The sequence below is a fragment of the Misgurnus anguillicaudatus genome, chromosome 21 (genome assembly GCF_027580225.2).
Source record: "Misgurnus anguillicaudatus chromosome 21, ASM2758022v2, whole genome shotgun sequence".
Taxonomy (NCBI): Eukaryota; Metazoa; Chordata; class Actinopteri; order Cypriniformes; family Cobitidae; genus Misgurnus; species Misgurnus anguillicaudatus.
This window is the reverse complement of record NC_073357.2, coordinates 60947378-60966783: the sequence shown is the minus strand read 5'-3', so window position 1 is coordinate 60966783 and position 19406 is coordinate 60947378. Positions and strand designations below refer to the sequence as shown.

General features: G+C 36.8%; 1 protein-coding gene across 1 annotated transcript in view; it reads right to left on the bottom strand.

The window, feature by feature from the left end:
- LOC129453252 (macrophage mannose receptor 1) overlaps positions 1-18844 on the bottom strand; it is a 31331-nt gene extending 12487 nt beyond the window's left edge. The window contains exons 1-20 of the mRNA XM_055217399.2: positions 18589-18844; positions 16937-17338; positions 14987-15160; positions 14726-14881; positions 14530-14643; positions 14273-14413; positions 13949-14131; positions 12137-12294; positions 9529-9642; positions 8427-8542; positions 8201-8349; positions 6435-6631; positions 6165-6283; positions 5970-6057; positions 5731-5875; positions 5468-5506; positions 4536-4699; positions 2431-2495; positions 2194-2294; positions 1858-1997 (exon numbers count right to left, since the gene is read on the bottom strand). Coding sequence (XP_055073374.2) covers positions 1858-1997; positions 2194-2294; positions 2431-2495; positions 4536-4699; positions 5468-5506; positions 5731-5875; positions 5970-6057; positions 6165-6283; positions 6435-6631; positions 8201-8349; positions 8427-8542; positions 9529-9642; positions 12137-12294; positions 13949-14131; positions 14273-14413; positions 14530-14643; positions 14726-14881; positions 14987-15160; positions 16937-17338; positions 18589-18655 — 2832 coding nt within the window. The 5' untranslated portion in view covers positions 18656-18844. The remainder of the gene's footprint in view (positions 1-1857; positions 1998-2193; positions 2295-2430; positions 2496-4535; positions 4700-5467; positions 5507-5730; positions 5876-5969; positions 6058-6164; positions 6284-6434; positions 6632-8200; positions 8350-8426; positions 8543-9528; positions 9643-12136; positions 12295-13948; positions 14132-14272; positions 14414-14529; positions 14644-14725; positions 14882-14986; positions 15161-16936; positions 17339-18588) is intronic.
- Between the last annotated feature and the right edge of the window lie 562 nt (positions 18845-19406).

Below are 19406 nucleotides of genomic sequence, written 5' to 3'. Positions count from 1 at the left end.
TTCCACTAGTATCATAACAGTAACCGCTTCACCATTTAGTTTACATATCATTACTCCACTGGTAATGAATGAGTGAGTAAGGAAGGCACTTGAGCTGTACGGTCGCTTTATCTGTGACTGGAAAAAGCTGCCAAGAGTGCATCACATCAGCCTGATTCCCTTCAAAGATCAGAGGTCTTGATGTGTAAACTTTTGAGGGAGTTGTCATTGTATCGCATAGTATGGCTGATTAAATTACTCTTGGCGAATAGAGCAAAGAAAACAATAATTTTCTTTTTTACCAAATAATAGATTCATGAGACCAAACACATTTAAATATTATACATATATATTCTCACTTTAGGGGCCCTATTTTAACAATCTAAGCGTATGGTCTAAAGCGCACTTTTGCTAATTTAACGACGGGAAAAATGGTTTGTTGAAAAGGGTTGTTCTTATTCTTGTAATGAGTAATGGGTGTGTTTTGGGCGTAACGTGCAATAAACCAATGAGAGTCTTATCTCTCATCCCCTTTAAAAGCCAGTTGCGCTGGCACTATGTTTAATCCCTATTTAGATGACGGACTTTGTAAACTGAAAAACTAAGCTTTCTTTTCTTTAACTTCTTTAATTGAAACAGTAATATTGAAAAACGGCTATGACATCTGTTAAGTTTGAAAACAAATGGCCGAAAGGGTTACCTGTCATTCTGAGCTTTAAGTGCATGGCGAAAGAAAATAGTTCCTCACAATAGAGGCTTTTTAATCACTCTGTTGTTATTTTCTAGTTTTTGTTTATCAAACTTTCGAAAAGCAGTATTGCTCTCGGAGTGGTGTAATATAGCTCTATATCAACACGGCTGGGATTGGCTCCTCTACTTGGCCTGTGGCCTCATGCTTCTGGCCTAATCACAGCCATGATGATATAGAGCTAAATCACACTCCTACTCCAGCAATTATTCTTTAAATAACAAAGGTGAAGATTAAACGGATAGTTAATTCAAAAATGTAAATTCTGTCATTATTTACTCCTCCTCATGTTGTTCTAATGCGGCTTTCACATGGGATGCGGTGTGCGCTGCGCTATGAAACCCATTCATTTCAATGGCTTGCGCCGCACAAAGACGGTTTGTTGTTGCATTGAGCAAAGCGCTAGCGCAGCTTGCACTCACGCCGCGGTCGAAGTTCAAAATAGTTTAACTGCGCTCTGTGACAGTTACCCGCGCGATTACCTGCGCAAGTTTACGCTCCTACAGAGACATGGGAGGGAAAGCTGTGTCATGAAAACACAATACAAGTTGGCATGTCAGGTGTGTTTTAAGTCAGGCAGCTTAAGTTAAGTGAAATGGAGACGGGCAACATCAGCGCCTGTATTCCTCATCCGCTATTTAACCCAAATATAAATACTATAGTAATTTATAGTAAAGGTGGGAAAAAAAATCGAATGACTAGACGTTTAAAACTCCAACTGAACATTTTGAAAACTCCGCCTACTTTGGTCTGGCCAGCAGAGCGCAAATTGCTTGGCTGCGCTGAACCCAGCGGCGAGCGCAGCGCACACTGCGTCCTATGTGAAACCTGCATAAACCTGTTGTACCCATTGACTTCCATATTGGAAAACAACTATTATGAAAGTATTGTGATAAATGATACCCACTGAATTCCATAATTCAATTCCATTGAAATCATTTACAAGGGAGACAAGGGACGAGCCATTATTTAAAATCCTTGCGAACTTTTGGAAAATGTAAATACACAACGCAATACACAAATGGTTATCGGTTATTTAATTCCAGAAACATTACATATTGTGGCTTTAATTTATAACATTGTTTTGTTGGTCCAGATTCTCTGTGGTTTTGCCGTTTTTTTCTTCTTACTTTTCCTCTGAACAGAGTCCATTCCGGAGCGCAGCCGCCCGCTGATACAGTGACTGGAGACATGGTGGTGTTGACAAAATCAGCTCTTCTTTTACAGATCGATGGTAACGCTACACCACAATTAATATCATTCCAGAATCCTACAGAAATATATACATGTTATCTATCACATCATGTTCATGTATACCATTGAAACAGAGATTAGGCACATAAAGCATGTTTCATGAAATTAGCAAAGCAAACCATTAATGAGGTTCAGTTTTAAAAAATAATAGCTAACATAAAATAAAAATGAACAGTTTAAAAGTTTATTTGTTGCTAATGAGAATTTCTTACCCATGCTCTTGTAAATGGTCACACAGTTCTCATCATTGTTGGCGAAATTTGGTTCGTTTTGTTCCCATGCAGTGTACACAACAGGTGAACCGTCCACCCAACTACAGATTTAAAAAAAACAGCACCAATGTAGTTTTATTGAACTCATTACCATCATACTCAATGAAAGGTCATTACGGTTTATTGCGCTTATTTGGTCCTAGTTTATCAACCTGTCTCCTGGTCCTTCATACTCACTTAAATGATTTGTCCAAATCTACAGTCATCCCAATATAGTACTGATTTTCTGATCCTTTAGATATCTGTAAAACAGCAGATAATTCATCTTAGATGTCTATTTGGGAAAAAAATTATTATCACATCTTCAGCTAATGTTTTAATCTCTGCAACTGCTTCAAACACATGAAGATGCATCAGGGATGAGCTGTTACTGTCTTATTTCCGAGTTATCTGGCTCCAGTGAAGACACTGAAAGCAAAACAGTTCTGCTGAATAGAAAAGGGTTAATGTGGCAGGAATCACATATACTGACAAACAAGAACGATGGGCGGCAGTAATCTGTAACATTCACATGACACTTATATAGGGCGCACTTTTATTATACCTAACCCAACCGAACCGTGCCTAAGCATGAGTGTCCTCCCTCCCTAATTCCCCAGAAGCATGCACTCCCACTGTACTTTGATCGATCCAAGCACGCTTTGGTTTTTAGGATGCAATTGTTTGAAGGCAACAGTACAAGTAAAGTACTCTTTTAACACTGGAGCACATTGTATTGTTAAATCTGTGGCATCATCCGAAATTGCATACTGTGACAGTAGGTACTGAATTAGATGTATTATGAATTGAAGTACCCACTCATTGACCGTTTAAACTATATAGTATGAATATGGATAGTATGAATCAATTCGGATGTACTAGATCTTTCAGGGTGTCGTGGAAGGTTGCACGATCCACAGCTCACCAGATTATCACTGGGATCCCTCAGGGACCAGTGCTTGGTCCAGTCCTTTTCTCCATCTACGTAAAATCCTTAGGACCTATCATACAGGCACATGGCTTGTCCTACAACTGCTTTGCCGATGACACCCAGATCTTCTTCTCATTTCACCCTAATGATCCCACCAGAGCAGCACTGCTTTTCTTGCAGGCCTTCCTGTAAGGTCTATTGAACCACTACAATTGGTTCAGAACGCAGCAGCACGGCTCATCTTCCAGGAGCCCAATGTAACGTCTCTTTTCATCTCTCTCCACTGACTACCAATTGAAGCGTGTATAAGTCGCTAATGCTCACTTATGCTCGCTTTTCTATTGCATAGTACCCCACGGTTTGGTTTGGGACAGTTACTTTTAAAAAAGCTTACTATTGGGGACTTTTCCACTGGGTGCAGTACGTAGTACCGATACTTTTTTTAATACCACCTTGGTCGGGGATCCAAGCAACCCAAGCTGATACCAAAAAATTTGCTTTAACTTTATGCTAGGTTGCGCTGTCATCTGTGCTTTGCTGTAAGTTCCCAAACTCCCTTTTAAGGATAAAAAACATCCACAGGTTGAGAATCAGGAACACCATAAAATTTTTTAACTTTGGGGTACTATGGAATGGAAAAGCACCATTACCAAACTTTCACTGGGACCGCACCGGCATACTTTTACACCTTCATAAATTCCTACACCCCACCCAGAACCTTACGTTCAGCAATTTTGCGGCGCTTTGTGTTTTCCTTCACTTCTCCCTGCTGGTGGAATGATCTTCCTGATGCACTCTGGTCAACCACATCTCTTGCAATATTCAAAAAACAATTAAAAACTGATCTCTTCCAAAAAATACTTGACATAGATATTGACCACATTTCTATCTCTTCTCTCTTTTCAGAAAAAAAATAATAAAATCTGTGTTTTTCGGAATAGTAAAAACTGGTATCTTGGTTTCCTAATCTTTGTAAATCGCTTTGAATAAAGGCATCTGCTAAATGTCTAAATGTAAATGTGTAATCTGCCATGTTGCTACATCACGTGACATACATTTTGGTTTTAATTTTAATCAGATATTAGCAGAGAGTCACCTTTAGACCATATTGACCTAACATGCTAAGGGTGTGACCAGCAATTTTGTAATGATATGTCATTTCAACTCACAGATAAATGCTGTAGTTTCATACTTTGTCCACTAGCTGGATTACAGGATAAGGAAATCTTTAAAACACTTTCATCAGTGTTTAAATGCTTCAAAGACATCAAAACCTTAGATAACAAGTATTACAAGCATACAGTAAATGGAAAATGTTGATGATACTCATGTAAGGTGTAAAACTGAAAGCATTGCCAGTATTTTATTTTACCTGCTTCCATAAAAACTTCCTCTCAGTCTGACCAGTAATGACAACAAGATCAGCATGATTCTTCTTACAGAAGGCACGAGCGTCTTCCATAGGGTGCAGATCAAGATTAATGAAATACTGACTGCCATTGTACTGAATCCAGCCATCAGACGTCTTGTTATATTCTATAGTGAAAGGTAAAAGGACAAAAATCTTCATATATATTTTGGGATTATGCAATTTATAGCTGGCAAATATTTCTGAAACATCTTCTGCTTAACATACAGTATGAGAGTTTTTAATTTATGTAAATCTCAAAATTGGGTATTTTTGAAGACACCTACCCATTTTGGAGTGGTGATAAAAAGTGAACAAATGAAGACATGAGTAAACTTTTTTGTTGTTGTTGAAAGCAGAGGGTCTGTTCTTTCATTTGATTAATTGTATGTTTATATATTTAAAAAAGAAACATTTCTGGAAGGCATCTTTTAAAAAAAACACGCTGATGGGGAAAGAGTTAATAAAGGCCTTCTGAGGGTAATTGATGCAATTTTGTAAGAAAAATATATTTAAAACACAAACTAAAATAACTAGCTTTCGTTAACGGCCGATGCGTGTTCATAAGAGACTGCGTTTCCAGCGTAAGACGTAGCCTCTTTTGACCACTCACTGGTCATTACCAGAAGCTAGTTATTTTAGTTTGTAAAGTTTTAAATATTTTTATTTTTGCATCGATTTTTGTGATAATTTTTTTTTCTAATACAACTCCGATTGTGTTTTTCTGAGAAAAGGTATCGTTTAAATCGAGGATAACTTCAGGGTGAGTTAATCATTTGGCTATTTCCATTTTGGCTGAACTACACCTTTAAAACATTAGTCTGCTACAGATCTCAAGTATAGAGCCACATGAGAAACAGATACATTTGTTGTATAACACACAAATTAATATTTACCTTGATTGACTGATGCCGGAGGGGATTTCGGAGTTACGCCTGTTACAAGAACAAAGTTTTTTTTTTCAAGGTTTTAAAATTATAAAACAATCATACACCCGCTTAAAAATCTCCTTGACAGCATTTGCTCAAACATATTCGGTTCAAAATAGTGAAGTTCAGAGCAATGTTGTCATCTAATGCAAAGAAATTCAAACATCCCCACATGTGTCTTAGAGTAAGTGCTGAATACTGTATATATGTGTATATATCTGCATGTGTACCTATGGGAATCTGACAGATCCAGTCATTATAAGCCTCACAATCACGATCATTCCACTTGCGTCCATAATAAAAGCCACATTCTGTACAGTGTTCCTCATTATTATAGTTGTTTGGTTCACCGGAGGACCAGTTCTCATAATCAGACTAAAACAGAAACAAGATACAAAATGTAAAATAATTAGAAGGAAAAGCCTTGATGAGTCAACACAAATAGACAATGCAATGAGAAATCACTCACAGGAGTTTGATCTGACCACACAAAACCAGAATTACTGTCCAATGAGGTGAAGCCGATCCACGCCGTGTTTGAGCTTGAATACCTTGTGCTTAAAAATGACAGTGATTATTGTTTTGAGAAGAAAGGTGAACTTTTACATAAAAATTTTAGTCTTATTATTTCAACTCAAGAACTTAAGCAGTTGTGAGGACTTACAATGGTACCACATTAATTTCATTTTCTGAATGAAAGCTCGCTAAATCACCACCAACAGCTCGACAGAAGTCACGCGCTTCAAACCAAGTCTTCTTCTCATCCTTTGGCTTTCTGTAGACCTAAGAAATACATTACAGTAAGGTATGAAAACTGTGATTGTCATGAACAAACCTAGCTGCACATCTCAACATAAAGATCATAATATTGCTTCTGGTTCAAGCTGTTACAGACGCTCAGTGTTTCAGGAGAATCGTATGTCTTCACATTTACCCGAATACAACTTCCTGGATCTTTTTTAGTCCAATTATCCGGGCAGCTGGGAGGTCGTGTGGTCGGAGGCTCTCGGGTTGTAGTGACTCCTTCTGCCATTTTCTTACAGATGTATTTCTGTTTAGTGTTGCAGGCCAACACATCCCATAATCCTGCTGAAGTTCCCGTTAACATTGCTACACAACCTCGGTGCTTATCTGAATGTGAAAATACAAAGACGTGAGAAGTTAAACTTTTTTTTTAAAGCACGAGTAAACACAACAGACGTTGACCACTGTGCTTCACATAGTATAAAAAACAAAAAATAGAAAATACACACATCATTCATACTGCAGAAAAGACATTAAAAAATGAAAGAAAATGCACGCTCCAAAAGATACAACTTTAGTTTACATTTAAACTCAAATAAGGAGAATAGAGATCTCAAGGACAAAGGAAGGCTATTCCAAAGCCTAGGACCAACAACAGTGAAAGCACGGTCCCCTCTTGATTTCAAGCGAGAGCAAGGCTGGAGCAGATTTTGATTACTGGTGGACCTTAGAGACCTCCCAGGTTGATAAACATTTACAAGTTTGGTAAAATATGAGGGTGCCAAACCGTTTAGACTTAAAAACGAATAACAATATTTTCATGTCTATTCTGTAAGACACTGGAAGTCAATTAAGAGACATTAAAATCGGGGTGATATGCTCATATTTACGAGTCCCGCAGAGCTACATATAAGGAATTACAGTAGTCAAGACGGGATAGGACGAAAGCATGTATACCTTTTTCAAGCTCCAACGGTGAAAGGAAATGTGTTACTCTAGATAGTAGCTTAAAATGGAAGAAACTTGATTTCACTACTTTGTTTATCTAGCTTTAAGGTGGAATCCAAAACCACTCCCAGATTCCTGACCATATATCACAATACAGGTCTGCCAAATAAAAATCATTTTCCCATCACCTAACGAGGGGGCCAAACACGAGTTTTACTTGCATTTAAATGTAGGAAATTTAAGGACATCCAGGATTTTATGTCATTTAAGCATGCAGAGAGGGTTTTAAGACCCTTTGTGTCATTACACTTAAAAGGCAGATAGATTTGAGTATCATCTGCATATAGATGGAAAGACACTCCGTATTTCCTAAAAATTGAAAACAAAGTAGGAGCCAGGATGGTGCCTTGAAGAACGCATAAGTAAGAGGTGCTACGGACAAAATAAAATCTCCAATACCAACTGAAAAGGTTATTTTTGTAAGATATGACTTAAGCATTTCCCTGAATGCCCACAGAGTCCCTGAATGCCCACCGTGTCGAATGCCGCACTCAAGTCCAAAAAGATTAAAATGATAGAAACCCCGGAGTCAAGAGATACCAAAATATCATTTAGAACTCTCAATAAAGCAGATTCAGTACTATGGTTAGCTCTAAAACCCGGTTGAAATTTCTCCATGATACTATTCTCATCAAGAAAACTCTGTAGTTGTATTGACACAGTCTTCTCAAGGATCTTGGAAATAAAAGGTAAGTTGGAGATGGGTCTAAAATTTGTCAATTCAGTAATATCCGCGTTTGGCTTTTTTAATGTGGGTTTCACCAAAGCATGTTTGCAGAGAGCAGGAACAAAACCTGAATTAAGGCATCTGTTTATAATAGTTAGAATCCAATGACTCTCAAAAATCTGTTTGAAGAACCATGAAGAAACAGTATCAAGAGATGAGGCAGTAGATTTGACTTTAATTGATGTCACACAGACCGAACACAATGAAACTCATCAACATACCTGGCATGCCTACATTAAAGTGTGTAAACTTGACTTTATCACCATTGATCCACTGGAATCGCTCATTCTGATGAGTATTAGACAAACCAATCCAGAAATATTTCTCAGGTCGAAGACCAACCAGACTGATGAGAAACGCATTCTCATATCTAATAGCAAAGATATGACATTGTATTATTCTTATCACTGTAATTTAGTAAAGTATTACTAAATATCATCTACTCACCTGCTGGCAACATCAACCAGGTTAGCTGCGGTCTGCTTACACGTCAGTTTGGCATCATCAAAAGTTTTGGTTTCTATGGCAACATTATAACAGTAATAGCCAAACCTAAACCAACCCTGTGAAAAGACATTCTCACTATCACCAAATGTCCCTTAAATATAATTTACATCTTTATATTTACACAACACTTAATACACAACTTTCATAACCACATAGACACAAAACAGAAACTGTTAAAATGTATTAACAAATAGATTGAAGATACATTACAATTAAGGAGCTAGGATACAAAAGCCACTAAACGCCACCTCTGTGAAAAATGAGATGATGATAACCACCAAATGCTCTCAGCATGTATTACAGTACATGGTCATCAATAGGGGTGTAATGATTAATCGTGTGATTCTGCTTGCTATGCTTCTTAAAAATTTACAGTGAGAGCGCTGTCATGCAGAAACTTAATACGAGCAGCAGAAGAAGACCCATTTACACATGCAGCTTTAGAAAATGCCTGTAAGCATATTTATATCACTGTTCATCAAACTTTTCATGTATTTTCATGATAATAAAGAATATTTATAATGATTATGTTTGACGAGTGTTGCTTTTTTAATGCATATTATAAACAACTCAAACTCAAACATCAAATACCTTAGCTTCAAATCCCGGTGTCAGGCCATTTAGAAATACCATTTTGTTGGCAGAATTTGCTAAATGCCACAAATTTTTAGCAAAGTCCCCGGAAAGTGCACAGAACATGAATTGGATGAATGACTTTGGATGAACGATGTGTTACACATTCAGACTTGAATCCCTTGTGAGTACCTGTGAGGAGCTGAATACAACCTGAAGGTGGCAGTCACATAGACCACAGCGCCACCTAATGTGTGGGTGCTGATAAAAAATGTACAAGCCTAATGCTTATTTACAAGAAAACGTGTCAGATGCACTTTACAAAATCAAATTAACGTTACATTTGGCTTGCATCCCTTCTTTTTCAGTATGTTTATTGTGTGACTTAATTGTATTGATTAGTTGATCTTTATTATGTTATGTTTGTTTATTGAAGTATAATAAAGAGTATGAGGTGATGCAGACTCACAGCTGGACATCCAGGACTGATGACCTCTGGAGATCCTTCAGGTTTAATGGAAGCTTTCTTCTTACAGATGTAACCATGAGCTGACTCACAGAGATGATCTGACCACTTTCCCTCCTATTACACACACACAAAACCACCATAACATAACTAGGTAGTAATTACTATAGTTAAAATAAACATAATGCGCACATGTCTACAGTAGTGTTGTTAAAATAAATGTGTAATGTTGGCTGCTACCGCTAGAGGTCAGTAGTAAACCTCTAGGGCTGGAGAATAGAGTGAGTTTGCGGTTGCAATGATTCCCTGCGTCTAAAATCACATACTGTGAGAGTATGTATTGAATCAGATTAAGTACCTACTCGACTGTAAAACAGTACGTTCTATATAGTATGAATATGGGTAGTGTGAATGAAATTTAGATGTACTTCAACCGTTTCCCTTATTCATTTATATTTGAATGTCTCAACGTATCTCCTCTTTCTTCTTTGTTGGGTGACTCTTATGCCGGGGGGCTCACAGGATAGTAAAGTGTCCATTAAATGCATACATAAAAATCTTGCGAAAACTAGTAGGTCATCCGGGTACTTTACTGCAGACTAATTCCGACATAGCCTACTACTCTTGCTTCACCTACTAATTTTCGCCTACTATTTAGTATTGAAGTAGGAGACTTTTGACAGAGCTGTTTTTATTAGTCCGCGCCTGCATCCGAAACCGTATACTTTCCTACTACATAGCAGGTGAGAAACAGTATGTGACAAAATAAGTACAGCAAAATCTAAATGAACACTCCTTTAACACTGAAGCAGAGTTAAAAGCTGCAATCTGTAACTTTATCCTCTCTCTCACCACCTCTGTTTGAAACCTAAAATTGCATCTTAGATCTTGTGGAGTTATTTTCTTAACAAAGTTTTAGATGTTGGCTGGTCGATGTAAAGTCGTCATTATGGTGATCAGTCTTTGTTTTAAACTTGACTCTTAGCTTGTTAGTTTTTTTCTAACTGCTATAACTTTGTGTGTTTAAAACATGCCTGTTATGGCAAGAAATGACAACAGTGCAATTCTAATGTGGTGGTTAGTACACAAAGTCTAACGTCATCATCTAGAAAATCGATTTATTAATTTTGTGTTTGCACACTTATCAGAAGTATCTTTTTTTGTCAATGATGTAACAGTTTGTTATTCTAAAGATTTTTTAAACACTGACACTTAAAAATGAATCACTTTAGAATGTAGACACACAAACATCAAGAATCAGAGTATGAATCACAACAATGGGGATAATAAAAAGCTTCATGCTGCAATGCATGCTGGGTATCAACAAATTACAAATCTTATCCAGGACTCCCAGAATCCACTGCAGCATGAATAAATAATGAACATTTTGACTATTTTCTTTGTCGCCATTGTTAAGATTCATACTCTGATTCTTGATCTTTTAAAATCCTTCAGAATGACAAACTGCTATGAGAGTTCTGGACCTTGAACCGTAGAGTGAGCAAAAACTAAATTAATACATCTGTTTTCTAGATGATGATGTCTAGACTTTATGTACAAACCACTACAGAGTTGCACTATTGTCTTTTCTCTGCCATAACAAACATGTCTTAAATACAAAGTTATACAATAAAAAAACCTAACAGACTAAGAGAGTCAATTCCAACTAAAACAAACACTGATCACCATAATGGTGACTTTAAATGGAACAAGCAACATCTAAACCTACGTTAAGAAAATAAGATGCAGTTTTAGGTTTAGAAAGAATGAGGTTAGAGGTTAGATGCTTTTAACTCTGCTTCAGTGTTACTTTTTAAGATGGGGACAATATATACACCCAGGAGTGTTCATTTAACTCTGAGGATTTTGCTGTGGTCAAAATACACCATAATCATGGAAGACTATGTGAAAGCTACCTGGATGACCTAGTTCTTTCAGCTGGATTCTGAAGTGTGCGTTCAATGGACACTTTACTACTCCATGAGGCCATTGGAGAGGATTTATGAATGGAGATGACAAGGGGGTAAATTTAGTATGTCAGAATTTCATTCATACTATTACACACATTCTTAGCTGTACTATATAGAAAAAACTCTTATGAGCTTGTTAAGTGTTTACTTGTTCAAAATAAATACATACTCAAGAGAGTATGCGACTTTGAATGCAGGCTCTATTTATAAGTACACATCTTTTTCCAATATTTCACATACAGAGTGGAAGAGACCTAAATGAAACACATTTGGTGCTATTCTAATAGGGCTGCTGCAAAAACTATTCAAATAGTGGATAATAATAAAAAAATAGTGTTCAACCAAAGAATGGCATTATTGACTGATGTTTAACTGGTTCTTTACATCCAATCAATGTGGGGATCATCACATCCTGATGTTGTTTATGCTGTTTCTTGCAAATATTATGGAAAAATAAGCCCCTTATTATATACAAAAAAACATTTGTTGTTATTTTAATGGCATACAGACACTAGTTTGCTCTTACTGAATTCAATTGTACATCTTATCGATTATGGGTAATAATCGATTAATGAGCGGCAGTTGTCGTTTAGGAAAATAAAGAGAATGAAGAGTAAAAAAATCAGTTAAAAACTACCCACCTTTCCTTTGATAAGAACACAATCCTCCATTCGATTCGTGATGTGTGAAGGTTCTCCTACAAACCATTTAGTGAAGGTGACGTGTGATCTATCTGACCACTCGAACAGATTCTGAATCCTTTGATCATTAAGACCAATCCAGAGCTCATCAGTCGACACTACACAACAACAACAACACTCAATTTTATACCACCAACTGATTTATTTATTTTTACTGAATAATTAGAGGTGCAACAATAACAACTATTTTGATAATAAATCAGTCAAATTTTGTCTTTATCGTATGTTTCTCAGTTAAACAATGTGCAAAATAAACGAACCATCAATATTTACTGCAGAAAATCTTGATTTCCACTTGAGCATTTGCAAGTCATTCTTAGACATACAGCTGCTATATTGTTGGAGTGGATTGTGGTATTGTACTCACACAACTGAGTGGCATTGGGTTTTCCTCAGCAGCAGTTCAAGCGTTGGATAACTGTGCACATATTGCTTGATTCATATTGTAGCGCATGTAGTATGTACTGTATACTTTACATGTGAAGTGACTGATGGAGGTTCTGCTTTTTTTACTGCTTTCAACGTCGCCAGATGACGTACCTTACACATATATTGACGTATATTTATGGTGTCCTCGTGACGCATTCACTTTCTGTGCTCAGCTGTCGTGCTTCATATGTTTTCTGTTGACATTCTCAGAAGACGAAACGTCAAAACGACATGTGAAGCGCAACGGTACCTCATTACATTTACATGTCAAAAAGAAATTAAACCCAAAAGCGAACTGTACTCAGACCACCTCCAGACATGGTCTGAGTACGATTTGCTTTTGTATCCTTTAATAGAGGGTCTTAGATCACTTGGTTTGATCACATGTACACAATGAACTGCTAAGAGAATGTTTGGAGTGCTCAAATGAACTAGGTGTGAAAACACCCTGTGCTGCCCAAAGACATTAAAGAAATAACTAGACCGCACATTGGCTGCTGGATTGTGGGTCACAGCCCCGCTATATTAGTAGTGGCCACTTCTCCATTAATCTCATAGCAACTGGAGGTAAAAACGCCTCCGTCGTGTGCAGTTTGGGGGGGTACAAACCGTCACACACCTCGCAAGAATGGACAGTTGTTTCTGGTTGTGATCGATTATTATAACATTATTTTGATATAGTTGGCAACTAAAGGCAGACTATTAATAGCTAGAGATATCGATATTTAGCTATGAATGTTGATACGTAATGAGAATTCACAATGTTTAGATGTTGTTGTTTTTTTATGAAATTGAAACATGTATTAGAGTTATATTAAATTGTCCGTCTTACTGTAGTTCTGGTTAGCTGGTTAACTTATTGTACAGTAGCTGAAAGAAGAGTCATACAAAATAATAATAATAATTCTAAGTGTTAACATTTAGTTTTCTTGTGTTTTTAGCAAAATCAGCAAATCAAAGAGTGACAGTCTGCATTCGAGATTCTAAGCAACTGTAGACTAAACACACAATTTATGTACTCCAAACAGATTAAAAATCATTAAAATTGATTGAGAAATGTAAAAGTTATTAGGAAAACGCTATATTTATAAAAGAAATAAGAAGCTAAAGGTTAGTTAAATTGTTATTACTTCTATAGCTTACTACTTCAATAGACACATTATTAATTCTATAGAATGCCTGTCCAGCAAGTGACAGAATAAAGATGTGTGTTTGTTGGTTTGTTCGGTGTTTGTTTGTGTGGGGGGGGCGTGCATGCGTGCGTGCGTGCGTGCGTGCGTGCGTGTGTGTGTGTGTGTGTGTGTGTGTGTGTGACAAACGTACTGTATCCAGTCTGAGATATGATGAAACTGTGTTCTTCTATGTTGTGTATACTGGCCAGATCTGATCCTTCTTTGTGACACTCGGCCAAAGCATCACTCCACGTCTTCTTAATGCGCTGGAGATTATAACAGTGACCGGCGTACGGCACCCACGGCACTGGACAGAAGCTAGGCTGATCTTTACCTGATAGAGAGAAAGAGAGATAAAAATATAACATTGAATGAATATGTGTTATCTCTCTCTCTCTCTCTCTGTGTGTGTGTGTGTGTGTGTGTGTGTGTGTGTGTGTGTGTGTGTGTGTGTGTGTGTGTGTGTGTGTGCTACCTGTTGAAGGTGTGATATCTGTTGAATTTTCCTTGCGGCAAATGTAACCTAACTTCTTACTGCAGGCCAAACTTTCCCACTTGGATGCTTTACCAGCGTTTAATGCAGCACAGTTAAGGCCCGGCTCCAGAGAGGGATTACCTACAGGAATATAAAGATGACATTCAATCAATAAAAACATTTACCTTTAAACCATTGAGCTGTGTAAAGTTTACCATGTTTCCTTTATACAGTATATACACATGAATTTTAGGTACCTGGAGCCCAGTTGAGATATCTGAATGGGTTTCCATTACTCCATTGCCATCCACTCTCAAAGTCAAGACTGTTGAGTCCGATCCATAAAGCTGAACCCAAGAGATCTGTCAAGCCTGATATATAAAGTTCATGAAATGCTACTTTGTTTAGTGGATGAAATCATTTTAGTTTAGGATAATAGTGGGATCTGTGTACCTGATATATAAGACTGTTCATGTAGTTCTGATATACTGAGAAGATCTGCATCTTGTTGTTGGCAGCTGGCTCGAGCTTGATGCCAGGTCAGTGCTGATTGTGTGTTTCTCTGATATAATACACCAGTTACTGGATCACTGTCCCACCCTGAGACGCCTATTGAGTCAATCAATAATTTAAATTATAATCAGCTTTAAAAGCTTTATGTGCTTTTGCATGCATTTTATCGTTATATTTGCTGTATTTTATTTTTGGTCTTACGTTTGGTTGGACAGAAGCCCCATTTCTTGTCCGTATTATAATCTGTCTCAGTTGAACACCACGGTTTGCCGTCTGATCTTCCGTCCGTGGTGCACTCAGCGTACCACTTGTCATTAAACTTAAAGGGAAACTGGCATGGCTTTCCAAATGAATTCCCATGCAGAGTAAAAATCTCTACAGGACACAAAATTAGAGGTAAGTGAGAGAAAATCTCCACTGATGGGTTGTGACTCTGTTTAAAAGGCAGATTGATTTGCATGTCATCTGCATATCAATAAAATAAAATACCATATTTTCTGAGAATATGTCCCAAACTGAGCATATATAGAGAAAATAGAATGGGCCCCAAAATGGAGCCCTGGGGGACCCCACACTTAAAAGATGCTCTTGAGGAGACAAAGACTCCAAAATAAACTGAGAAGTCAAGTAAGATCTGAGCCATCCCAGTGCATTACCCTTAATACCAACACATTGTTCAAGGCATGTAATCAGGATATTATGATCTACTGTGACAAAATCCCCTTATAACCACTACCACCACCAAAGAGGTGCACTATTGTCTTTTCTCTGCCATAACAAACATGTCTTAAACACAAAAAGTTATAGCAGTAAAAAACAAACAAGTTAAGAGTCAAGACCAACTCAAAGAAACACTGATCACCTTTGACTTTAAGTAAAACAGCCAACATATAAACCTAATGCTGGGTACACACCAGAAGATTTTTTACATCTTATAAGATTTTAAAAATGTGATGGACCACAAACTTGAGGATAAAAAATCCTAGATTTATCCGTTTTGCTCCTATAGTGTGTGGTGTGCCATTATGTGTTAAAGACAGCACACCACACACGAACAGATTTTTAATCAGAGTCTCGACTGTGAACACAGGAAATCCCACAAAATCTCGCAAGACTTCAAAACAAGCATGGCGGACGATATGCAGGAAGACATTTCAATGATAGTGCTTGGAATAATTTTTACAAGACACGTTGCATAAACATTCGTGCTGTTGCCACAAATCAACAAGCTGATCCTCCATCTCTACTGTCCACATCAACTTCACTTTGGCCGTTTCTCAATCCGAAGGCTGTAGCCTGCTGAGGTTGCATATGCAGGCTGCATACGTCATGAAACCTGGTTTATTCAAGTTAACTGAGCATTACATTCACAAGTCATAAGTTTATTAAAACAATATACGATGAACAACGAATAATAGCCAATTTTATATATTCTGAAATAAGACAGTCTTGATGACGTATATACAGCCTGGAAATGCGACCTACGGATTGAGAAGCGGCCTTTGTGCTGCACCATGACTGCTTCCATCTTCCCTCATCTCGCTTTCTGATTGGATATGGTTTCGTTTCACGTGATAATCTCAATAGCGTGCTCGCGTTTGTCCTCGGGATTCCCCACACACATCAGGATTTCTGATCACAGATTGCAGCTTTTAACACTGCTCCAGTGTTACTTTTTAACACTCTGTAAGATTAGGACAATATACACACCCAGCAGTGATAATTTTGCTGTGATATTCCTTATGTTGTATTATTATAAACATTTATTAGACAATGTATGATTTTACTAAAGATTCTGTGTGTATAATTAACAATATTAGTACTGTGTGAAGTTTACACTCTAGTTATCAGAAGTTTAATTTAAAAACAACTAAAACAAAATCTAAACAAACCTCATTTCAAGCCTTTAAGCATGACATTTTTAGATCAGTAGAAATATAAATTCAGTGGTGTGTGTCCAAATGTTTGACTGGTGGTGTATATTTAACATTTTGAACATAACAGCTGTCATCTACTTTAATCCAGATTTTAAACTTTGAAGTTATCTATAGCACCATACTATATACCTGTAATGTGACCTTTTTTGCTACTTTTTCGATAGCTTTCTAAAATTTGTATGCATTTGTTAAAACTGCAGATATTTGCTTGTACCTTGATATCCACGAGAACATAAATCGTCTTTAGTCCCATAAATCTGCCAGCGACTCCAAGTTCCATTTCCCTTATACAGCATCATATTTTGCTCCCCTCGATTGCCGTAGTTCAGATGTAACGGTTGTCCCTTTAAGCCAAACAAGGTCTCATTTTTACATTCCCAGGTCTGTAGAGGACTGAGCTCTTTACATGGCAGAAGGATCACTTTCTGCCAGTCTTTAACGTTTTGAACTCCCAAACAAAGTTTAAGAGAGACGCTGATAATTCTTGAAGAAGAAACCCATCGGAAACGCTGAGCGTCAGAAGATACATCACACGGTGCCGTCTGTACAACACTGGCACTGATGACATTCACACATCTGTTGTGATCCTCATTGTAGATGAGTAAAGAGCTGTCGTCTAAAGAAAAATTGATATCAGACAATGTCAAAGATTTTCAAAAATACACCACCTACTAGAACAGATGCCATAAAAGAAACATTTTTGATAACACTTTACAATAACACTACATGAATAATCAAAACTAACTAATCATATATGTCATGAGTCATAAGGATCCATGCATGCATAACAGCAACCTTAACTACAGGTTAATACATGTTTGTTTGTTAGTTAATCTATTAACACTTTGGGTAACCCAAATAAAAAATGCAAGAACAAAAATAACTTTACCGTCAACGTCACCAATGCATTCATAATTAAAATGAGTCATTTTCTCTTAATTTATTTTTTGTGATTTCACGCTTCCATTAAAAAAAATTATAATGATGTCATTATTTTATCACACTCAAGTCGATACAGACATGCATACATTTCTTTGTTGTACTGAACACAAAGGAAGATATTTTGGGCAATTTTTGAAACCAAAGTGTTTAATGAGCACCATTGACTTTCATAGTGTTTTCTCTTCCTATACTATAAAACCACTGGTGCTACTGTTTTCTGCTTTTCTACAACTATCTTCCTTTGTGTTCAGCAAAACAAAGAAAATTATACAGGTTTGTAACAACTTGATAATGAGTCAATTATGACAGAATGCTAAATTGTTATATTTTATCATCTGAACTATAGCATAGGAATTACAAAACTGTACTTGTGTCATTTTATCAAGAAGCTATTTTGAAGTTTCACCTTAGGAGGAATTAAAAAAATATCTGGGCTCTTATTGGTTGCTTTTCCTTCAATATTTAGTCGAAGTCATCTATTTAAAAGCTATTTTAAAAAATCATATTTTAATAACAAAAAATAATATTTTTACAAGCATTTAACCATACGCCTTTAGATTAAAAGATTTTAAGATTTTTAACACATATGTATACATTTTTTTTTTACTTATGTATATATAATTTAAAATAAATCAAAATCGGAATATATATAAATTATTTGTTGCCTTACATTTTTGTTTAATCAACTCAGATTTGCATGTCAATATTATGTTGCTACAACTTATAAAATGAAGATGAAGTTGACTTCTTTGAACCATATATACTGCATACACATTTAAAATGTATGTAGTAGTATTATTGGGTGATTATTAAGTGTTATTCTGTTGTAAAGTTAAAAACAAAATGGAAAACGATACATGTTAGCTTCAAGAAATTACAACATATGAAACAAATGTTGAAAAAGATGTTAAATCAGTGTCATACCTGTTTGACTGGACGGCTGTATTGCAACATACAAAGAAATCAAAACAAACAGCTGAAGACGAAACATTTTCAAATCCACAAATGAAGAAATCCAGCGTGTGTTCGAGGAGTGACACGCGTATAAAAACTCTTGTTAAAGTTTCTATCCTGTCATGTGGTCAGAAGTTGGTTGAAAGAATATATTGAAGGTATAAATGTTGTCCGGTCACCTTAATGACAGCTCAATGCTATTTTATCACCCATGGGAACAGGATGAAACTGTCATTAATCTTGTGTTAACCGTCACATTCTGCTGAGACTGACTTCCTGCCTGCTTGAGGTCTATGAGAGTGATTTTGCAAAGTAAGACGTGTTTATCTGTTGTTGCCTCTGAATATTTCTAACCTAACCCCAACGGCACCCTAACCCCTTAACCAGACCTACATACGTTTAGACCTAATATTTCTCTTTTAAGTCAAATTGTAGTAATTGTAATTTAAATGAAACAAATCAAAATGTATTTGAGTCTTGTATGTCAAACCGAAAGACCTTAAACACAAGCACAGCATCATTTACCACAGGTCATATTTAAGAGGGGTTTTTTTTCTTATTGTTTATTCATAGATGCGTAGCCTACTATATACGATTGTTTTTTCCTAAATTTGTCAGGATGCACTAGTTGTAAACAAACACAGCAAGATGAATCACAGATGCCACTTCTGCACAGGGAGCTTGTGTGAAGTTTACGTAAAAGTGGCAGTGGCCTAGTACTGTAGTTCATGTAGGTTGTCTACAAACCGGAAGGTTGGTGGTTCAATCCCCGGCTCCACTGGACCAAG